Here is a 9732-nt window from a genome sequence, read left to right on the forward strand (position 1 = left end):
TTTTCTCTTAATCATGTGGATTATCTTTTGTTCTTTTGTTCTCAAGTAGGTATTACGAATTGCTTATATTGATTGTATCGAAACTCTGTTTGCTAGCTTTAAAACCTTTTGGTTGCTTTAATAAACTTGACTTAGCAAAAAAAAAAAAAATTCAGAATCAAAGTTAGGTACCAATTGAGAATTTTTTTCTATAAATATTAAATTGTGAAAAGTGAGATGGTTCAAGTTTCAAATTAAATATTAACTCTAAATTTAGTCCTGAATAGGAGATAAAGTACAAAAGTGAAGATAAAGCAAACTAGCTATTAACTTATCAAATCAAATTACATATTTCATACTTGTAAACACACTAACAACATCTTAAATAAGTGATTGGATTAAAATTATCAAATCAAAATAATACTAGGACTACATTTATATAAATTATAGTAAAGAGATTAAAATCTAAATTTAGAAGAGTATAGAGACGGTTGACGTAACTTGACCTCTAATCTATAAACATTGCTTAGGCCTAAGCTCAATTCCTTCAATAATAAGACCAAGCTTAATATACCAATTATCAATCTCCCATACACTGTACTTTACAATCCCATCATCATCTTCTTCCTTGTCATTGTAAAACTCACCCATCTCAATCTCCATCCATCCGTCTCCTTTTTCTCGACATAGTTGAGGCATTCCAGCTGGGGGATCTAGGAACACTCTTCGTGTCTTGGCTTCTTCCTTTTTGTATTTTACATAGAAATTTACATGACATTGTTTGAACCCGAATCTATACTCTGCAAACTTGAACACCAAGTAAGCTACATAGGTTGTTTCAGGGGACAAGATTTTGGTCTCTATGTTTCCTTTAAAACCAATCATGCTAACACTCATGAGTTCAATTACTTCAGGGAATCTGGAAATGCATTATCACAACAATATAATGGCAAGTAATTAATAAGAAATATTACAATATTAAAAACAACCATATATCAACATTGCAACCTGAGTTTAGGGGATTGCATTCTATGTCCCACATTCAATTCCCTACTTAGAAATTAATTTGGATTCAACTAATGCTAATCTATGCATGCTTATATATATATATTTATATAAAAGAGGCCTAGGTCTGAGCTAGAGATACCTAAAAGGATTGTGTATTAGCATTGAATAAATATGTGTATTAGCATATATAGCATATATTTGAAAATTCCCTTTTATTCATATATAGATATGTGTATTAGCATTGAATAAATTTAAATTGGAAATTTTTTAATTTAAACTTTTTAAATTAAGAGAATAGAATTAAATTGATATTTATCTATTTATTTTCCATACTAATCACTATTGAAAAACACTTAAAATCGATTGATTTGTAATAAATATTAAGTTATAATTCATGTGAATTAAAAAAATTCCAATTTAACTTTTTAAAATTTAACATCTATTGACTAAGATAAATTAAATTTGAAATTTCAATTGAAACAATGAGTGTGATATGTATAATGATATGAAATATCAAAATTTATCTTTTTTTTTTTATCACAATTGCGTTTATTTTGATAGAAATTGAAAAACAAAAAAAAATATTCTCATTAATAGATTGATCAAATATATTTTTAGTTCTTTTCGGTATTTATAATAACTAGTGAGCTAAGTGAACATTTTAAATATGAAAATAATCAAAATAAAACTGAAATAAGATGGAAGATGAGTTTTTTTTTTTTATTTTATTTTATAATAAATAACTTGGTTGTCAACATAAAAAGAAAGATTTAGTTTAGATTCACTAATTGAAGATTTTATTTTTTAGAAAAGAACATAGCTCACAATTTTAAATAAAATTATTTATTTGCTATATTTCATTTTCTTATACTTTTATTTTTAATTAATAAAATCTAAGATTTGATAAATTTGTTATTTTTTAATGTTTTATTCCGTATATGTTTTATGTTAATAAAATATATAATAGTATAACTCAAATGAAAAAATATATATAATTTTAAAATTTTAATTGGCCCACCTCAAAATCAAACATCAAGATTGGTGATTTCAATAATCAAAGTTCAAATCATGATAAACTCAATTTTTCAAAACAAGGATATTGAATTTAAGTGGTTAAGTTCACAATAACACTAGAGGAGAAAATTAAAACTAAGAAAGATTATGAACAAAGACACAAACCTGGATTCTGGTCGACATGTCCAACTCCAATGTTTAGGTTGGTCTCCCCATGTAATTGACAACCCCCTTGCCCCCATCATATAGCATTTTTTCCCACTCCGTTTATCCAATGTAAAGCACTGTGATAAACAATTACTTAGGCCAATTGAAGTTCTTGCATAATTTAAGAAAAAGACAAAAGAAATAATACAGTATTAATGGTGGAAAACAACTTATACCATGGTACCATTATCAATGATGATAGGGTTATTACAAAGATGGAAATATAGCTCTTTCTTGGACAAGGAAGAAAAAGTTTCTGCTGGTAAAGATGCGTTTGAAATGATATCTTGATAATCAGATGGCAGAAACCTCTCCCAAACAGTATCTGAATTGGCTGCTGATCTAAAGATCGGGGAGACAAGAGATGATCGACAAGCATCCCTTGGCGATGTGAAGGACAGGATGTGAGATAAACACACTTCTGGTAATATGGCTGTCATATCCGTCTTCATCTCTCTTCTTTTCCTTTTCTTCCCCTAGAAAACTAGTTTGTCTGTATTGACTCTTTCAAAAACACTCCAGAAGACCTTTGGTACACGGAAAATAAAAATTTTTACCGAAATTTCATTTTTCGTACTCTAAAATTTTTAGTGGCTTTTGATCTGTGTATACACGCATTTGATTCAATAGCATGTTTGTCCATTATGAGCAATATTGGACAGATGGATCGACAATAACTATGGACTTATTGTAAAGCCTGTTTGTCCATTCACAATGAGAGGGATATAATTAAATTGAAATTCCACATGACATTTTATATTTTATATCTAGTCGGCTAACTTTAAAATAAAACATTCTAATTACTATATGTCAGCGTTACTGCAACTATGCTTATCTTTCCTTGTCCTTGTCCCTATTAGTGTACAATTCTATAGTCTGCATCATAACTTAGCAAGTTACATTTTCATTCATTCTTGTTTGCATCACCACTAAAGAAGTATAGGCAACGAATTTTGCAATATTACAAACAGGAAATTAATTCCATATGCCTACCTTGGAGATGCTGTCAAATTTTGAGAACAAGACTATGTCTAGTTTGAAAATTTTTTTTATTTTTTTATTGTCATTTTTTTAAGCACAGTTTTTGTTTTCTAGAAACGAAAAAAAAGTTGTTTTCTAAAAATGCAAAATAATTAAATATATTTTTATATATTATACAATTTTTAAAAAATGATTAAGGAAATAAATAAAATACTTAATGTCATGAATTTTAGCTTCTCAATTTTATTTAGTAATTTTATAAATTGTTGCAAAAAGAATTTGAGTGGAAAAGGATAAAAGAGCTTATAAATAAAAATAATTCAAGATGTAAAATATGTCTAAAGAAAGAAAAAGCAATTATGGAATTATCATAGCATGTAAGTCTAAAAATTGAATCACTAGATGTAAAAATATAGTTGCTACCAATTTTTTTGAAATTGAAAGTTGAAATGATCCTAAAATTTGTTCAAAATTTTTAAGATTTTACCAAAGAATCGGGATAATCTTAAAACTTATTTAATAAATTTTAAAAACTAACTAAAGAGTCGGGATATTCTTAAAATATTTTTTTAAAACAAATAAATAAAATATCTTATGACGAGATTTCGAGAATTTTGTGAATGGTTAATTTTTTCGAAATATTTTTTAAATAGTAATTCTCTATAAATTCTACCAAAGCGTTGAAGAATTTATAAAATAAAAAAAAAATACTAATTTCACAACAAAAAATTTTTTAAAATAAATTTTAAGAAATTAAATTTAAAAGACCATGTCATTAAAATTATAGGATTACATATGTTTAATTGGTACCGTTCTTCGAACGAGCGATGTGAGGGTGCTAATATCTTTTTCACTCGTAACCATATTCCTAAACCTAACGTTGATTTCGTAAGCCTAAACTTATTTTAGTAATTCTTAATTAATTTTAAGATTTTTACTAAAAGATAATATTTTGGGTGACCAATCACACCCTATAAAAAGATTGCTGGCAACTTTGAAAATTTTCACCAAGTCTAACGATTGAGTCCCCCCAAACAAAAAATCGTTATGACAGCTTGGCAACTCCACTCGAAACTTTTGAGAGTCAAGCCAAAAATTAAACATGCATCATCCAAAATTTGATTTTTTTTTTTGTTTCATTTAGTTTTGATATGTTATTATTTTATATTATTGCTAATTATATTGTTAATTTTATTAATAATTGTTACATTACCTCACACATGTGCACATTTACATTCATGCATAAGCTCTATACCAGGGTTCCCAAATCTGTCCCTTTTTAGGAAGGAGTATAGTACCTACGTTTTCGTGAGGCTATAATCCTCTGCTTGGGCTAGCGAAATACTTTCACTCAAGTTGAACCATTTTCGTTGGTAGCCCATTATGGGTGAGGATTGGAGGCCTTACTCGTCCAGAGTGGATGACAATGAGGATCAATTTGGGAACCTCTTAGCCTGTGTTAATTACCAAACCATGCATATAGTGAAACTTAAGAAACCAACTTTAGATAGGGTCATAACATTTTTGTAGATTATACCTTAAATTAGGACATATAAGAGAATATTTATTTTAATATGATTACTAACCCTATTTTATTTTGTTTTCCTTTTGTTTCATGATCATGCATCATCATACACATTTGAATATAGGATGTGCTTATCAATATGCCAATATCAATAAGAAGATTTTCAGTTTTGCTTCGAAAACACAATCAGATGTTCTCAACTTTAAAGCCCACTATGTGTGAAGAGACAAATGTGGTGATAACTCTATCATTAGAAGCCCAAAGTAGAATAGGAAATTGTTTGAAAGAATCCGAACAAGAAATTTTACCTGAAGAAATCAAATTGGGACTTTAACAAAATGACATCTCTAAGTTGGTTGAGATCTGACGTCATGTAACCACTTCTAGGAAGATGGCTTTCGAGGAAAAATATGGTCATATTGCTTCACTGCCTAAAATGTCTACAGAAAATTAGTTGATAAGAGCTTTAATTCAATTTTGGGACCCTTCATACAGATGTTTCATATTCAATGAAATAGATATGACCCTGACGATCGAAAAGTATACTACATTGTTATAGTTGCATCTCTCTAATCTAGATAAAATCTATTGGCGAGGTCAAAAACTTAGATCTAAAAAAAAACTTGCCTGTATGATGGAGGTCCCTACTCAAAATATGAACTCATATTTCCAAACAAAAGGTAAAAGTGATTGCATCCCGTGGGAAATCTTACGTGATTACATCATCAAACACTTAGAGGATGAACAAGGCATGAGAATGATAGCTTTGGCAATTTATGGCTTGATTATTTTTTCAAAGGTTTTGGGGCACATTGAGGTATCATTGATTGACTTTCTCGAGTAGGTGGACAATAAGATCAATCTTGTTCCTTCTATACTAGCAGAGACCTTTAGATCATTGAATCACTGTCAAAGAAGATGATGACACTTTATAGGATATGTATAGTTACTTTACATTTGGGTAAAAAGTTATCTTTAACATCCCATGGGTAAATTTCAACCTACTTATAGTAACAAAAGTAGGTCAATTAAAGAATGTTGCAATGTTGAGTGGTCAGAATTAAAGGCTAAGGAAGAATGGGTATTGACTTTGCAAAATCTTACTAGTGCTTATGTTATATGGAAAATTCCATGGATGCCATGAGAAGCCATGTTATACAAGTATGGTGACAAGCCATGGGTTCCACTTCTAGGAGCGTGGGGAGGTATAAGCTATGCTTCGGCACTGGTTCATTGATAATTAGGGTTAGAGAAATTTGTTCCAATGACTTATGGGCTTCAAGAATTAGAATTCTTTTTTGAGGAATCAGAATTTCTTGGAAAAGTAAAAAAGATTATCAAAGAAAGGAAACAGACTTGGAGAGTAGATTGTGGGGGATATACAAACAAAGTCACATTTGAATATTTGATATGAAGAAGTCAATAGGTCATAAGCAAAGTTGGTCCTAAAAAAAATAGACCATGCCACCAAGAAGACACTTATTGTGAAAAGATTCCTAAAGATATAAAGACTATGAAGCACAAATTTGAAAAAGAAAAAAAAATATGGGAGCTTAAAAAGAAGAAGCTTCAATATGAAATTAATGAGTGGAAAGATAATGATAAAAGTGAAGTAAAGTCCCGAAGCCTTGAAAGAGAACAAGAAAAGATTTCTGATTGGCATAAGACCGTCACCACAATGACCACACAGCTTGAAGAATTCAAAAAGAACACAAAACAACTTCAGACCAATTTGTTATGTAAGGAAAAAAAGCTTAGTCAGTCTGTGAAAAAAAAGATGCTATATGGTCTCATAGATTACTTAAAACAGTAAATGCATTATCGATGTGAAGCCATTCAAGTTTTAAGAGAGGAACACGATCAATTTGAACATAGAGCACAGTATTGAAAAGAAGAATATTAGTTGAAAGAATTTTAAGCCACTCGTCTAGTAGAACAGATAAGAGAAGTCAGCTTCAAAGTAAAAGACATGGCCTAAAAAGCTAAACAAGTAAAGGAAAAAGTTTATCCAAGATAGCACAGCCAACGCTTGATCAATTTTCTAGATAGTGCTTATGAGCAGTACAAGCATGTAGGGCACTTATTTTAAAATTTTATAATGAAAGAAGTATTTAGTAAAGATAATATGAACTTATGATATGGTGGTTCAAGTTCAGACTTAAAATCTTTTATAAATATTGGATATATAATAAACACATCCTTTTTATTCATGTATTTATGCATCATATATGTATTTCATTTAAAAAAATTCATCATGACTAAAAGAAAGATGCCTCAAAATAACAAATCTTAAGAGTTTTTTTTTAACTAAATTAGGTGCAAAAATAGTTAGGCCTTCAAAAAACCTAGATCAGACCACTCATCATCATTACCATACTCGTTCATAAGTCAAGATCATGAAAAGTGAGTAGGCATCAAGAATAGAAAAGATAGAAAAAGCTCAATTTGATATGCAAGAGCAAATGATTAGGTCTCAACAAAAATTGATAGAATAAATGACTAAAACTCAAGAAGAGACCCGAAAAGAGATAGCTGTAATAATGGATGTGATAAGGAAAATGAACAAAAGAAAAAGGGTAGCTAAAGAAGTGACCACTAAAAAAGAGCTTCAAGCCTAAGAAAATACCAGTGATAGGGAAAATTCAGTGTATCCACCAGGGTTTACTCCACCTTATGCTTAAACCTCTCATCAAACACATCTATAAATGACATAGCCTGAAAGGCAGCAACATGCTCAATTTAATTTACCTCCCTTCATGGTTCAATCATTAGTCAAGGACATGTTGGTTTAAATATTAGGGCAAGTCATGTTGAGCCCATTAGGATTCCAGATTTAAATGACCCAAAGAAATAAAAAAAACTAAAGAAAGGCACACCTGAACAATATGAGAATACAAAGGCACAATAGAAGTTAGATCTCTTAAAAGAAAGGCAACGAGCTATTGAAGGTGTAAATATTTTTGGTACAAGTGATACTAGTAAACTTAGTTTGGTTCCAGATTTGATAATTCCACCAAAAGTTTAAAGTATCAGAATTTAAAAAATATGATGCAACCACATGCCTTCAGGCACATATCACTATGTTCTGTCGAAAAATGACTGGGCATACAAATAATGACAAGTTACTTATCCATTGTTTTTAGGATAGTCTTACTGGATCAGCTGCTAGATGGTATATTCAACTAGACAAAAGTCGTATTCATTCATGGAAATATCTGGTCAAAGAATTTATTACTCAATATAAACATGTCATAAACATAGCTCTAGATAGACTATCTTTGTAAAACATGAAAAGAAAGCTAATGAAAATTTTAAAAAATATGTCCAGAGATGGTGAGATATTACCGTTCAGGTTCAACCTTCTCTCGTCGATAAAAAAATAACTATTTTATTCATCAATACCTTTCGAGCACCGTACTATGACAGGTTCATTGGTCATGCCATAAAAACTTTGCTGATATAGTGATTATGGGAGAGATAATAGAAAATGCCATTAAAAATGAAAAGATTGATGGAGTTGATGTTTCTAGATCAAAAAAATAAGGACCATCCAAGAAGAAAAAAGCAAAAGTGCAAGCTGTCACCACTAAAAAACCAAAACTAAGACCTTTTATCTCATACCACTCATATCCTGTATACCAACCTTCTTACCCAATCATTTCCAACATTTTTCAAAATTTATGCTATTACCAACTAGTGCAAACCCAGACACCTACTTTTCAAGCTAATATTCATCTCTGAGCACCTTTACCATGACCTTCTCCTCAGTCAAATACCACAGACTATAATCGAAGGGAACCTCAAAATAATCGAGAGCAACAATAATTTGATCTAATTCCTATGACATACACAGAATTGTTCTTTAAATTATTCCAAAAACACTTGATGGCTTGACAACCCATAGAGCCTTTGAAACTTCCATATCCGAAGTGGTATGATCCTAAAGCTTCTTGTGATTATCATTATGGAATTTAAGGCCATTCTCTGGAAAATTGTATAGCTTTCAAACGTAAGGTCCAAAGCCTAATTGATAATAAAATTTTAAATTTCACAACTAAGGCTGGACCAAGTGTGGAGGCCAATCTATTACCTAGTCATGATGGAAGATCAATAAATGCTTTAAATAGTGAGACAACTTAGAATATTAAAAGAGAAGTAAACGAGATCAGAACCTCTATGAATGAAATATTTGCTACCTTTATGAAAGCAAATATAATTCATCCAATACTTGAAAACTTAGATAATAGAAATTTTACATATAATTCAGATCACACTTGTGAATTTCATATGAGGATAGTTGGTCATTCGCTTTAAGATTGTGAAGCATTTCGACAAGAGTTGCTGAGAATAATGGATTCTTTTTTGGTTGAATTTTATGATGAACATGAAAAAAGTGCAATGAATGTTGTGCTAGGAGACTTATCCAAAAAAAGGCTTTACCGAATAAATTTTAAGCCTGTTACTCTCTTCTATGAAGAGAAATCAAGTGTTAAGGTTAATAAGCCAGTTTATATGAATTTTGAGCTTGTCACAATCTTTTATGATGAAAAATTGAATGTTAAAATTGGTGAACCAGCTTAACTATGCCAAAGGTGACAATTGAGGTCCTTTACTTATTCCCGTACAAATCGGATAAAGCAGTCCATTGGAAATATGATTGTAATATCATATCACAAGGTTTGGATAATGGTTCTCTTCAATATAGCTTATGTGATGTACGCGTAATAAACATAATTGGTGTAGCAGGCATAACTCGAAATAGGCGGTGCTATACCATAAAAACACTTGAAAAAGCATGAAAAGAAAAAGTGAAAGAAGGGGTACGAGCTTAAAGAAAGAAGATAAATCACCCAATGATTGAGAGACTCACCTAGCCCTAATCCTAAATTGAGAATGTAAAAATTTGGTTATAAAAAAAAAAAAAGGCTTGTGAGTTCTTGACACTTATTAAGCACAGTGAATATAGTGTGGTAAAGCAATTAAATCGCTTACCAGCTCAAATTTCTATGCTCTCGCTG

At 30.4% G+C, this 9732-nt stretch overlaps 1 protein-coding gene across 1 annotated transcript; it reads right to left on the reverse strand.

Moving 5' to 3' along the window:
- Positions 1–359: 359 nt before the first annotated feature.
- Positions 360–2845, reverse strand: LOC111287954 (putative F-box protein PP2-B12). The gene is made up of 3 exons (XM_022878648.2): positions 2385–2845; positions 2167–2285; positions 360–898 (listed from the first exon to the last, which is right to left on the reverse strand). The coding sequence occupies exons 1-3, from the start codon at positions 2658–2660 to the stop codon at positions 493–495; spliced, it is 801 nt and encodes a 266-aa protein (XP_022734383.2). The 5' UTR covers positions 2661–2845; the 3' UTR covers positions 360–492.
- Between the last annotated feature and the right edge of the window lie 6887 nt (positions 2846–9732).

Source organism: Durio zibethinus, chromosome 4 (assembly GCF_047325235.1).
Source record: "Durio zibethinus cultivar Kanyao isolate XHJ-2024 chromosome 4, ASM4732523v1, whole genome shotgun sequence".
In the NCBI taxonomy this organism is placed as follows: Eukaryota; Viridiplantae; Streptophyta; class Magnoliopsida; order Malvales; family Malvaceae; genus Durio; species Durio zibethinus.

Bases quoted from the DNA above. Each gene is read 5' to 3' on its own strand.
- LOC111287954 (XM_022878648.2), bottom strand. From the start codon at position 2,660: ATGAAGACGGATATGACAGCCATATTACCAGAAGTGTGTTTATCTCAC. The intron at 2,286-2,384 runs GTATAAGTTGTT...TGTTTATCACAG, and splicing joins TCATTGATAATGGTACCATG to TGCTTTACATTGGATAAACG. The intron at 899-2,166 runs GTTTGTGTCTTT...ATGCATTTCCAG, and splicing joins ACATGTCGACCAGAATCCAG to ATTCCCTGAAGTAATTGAAC.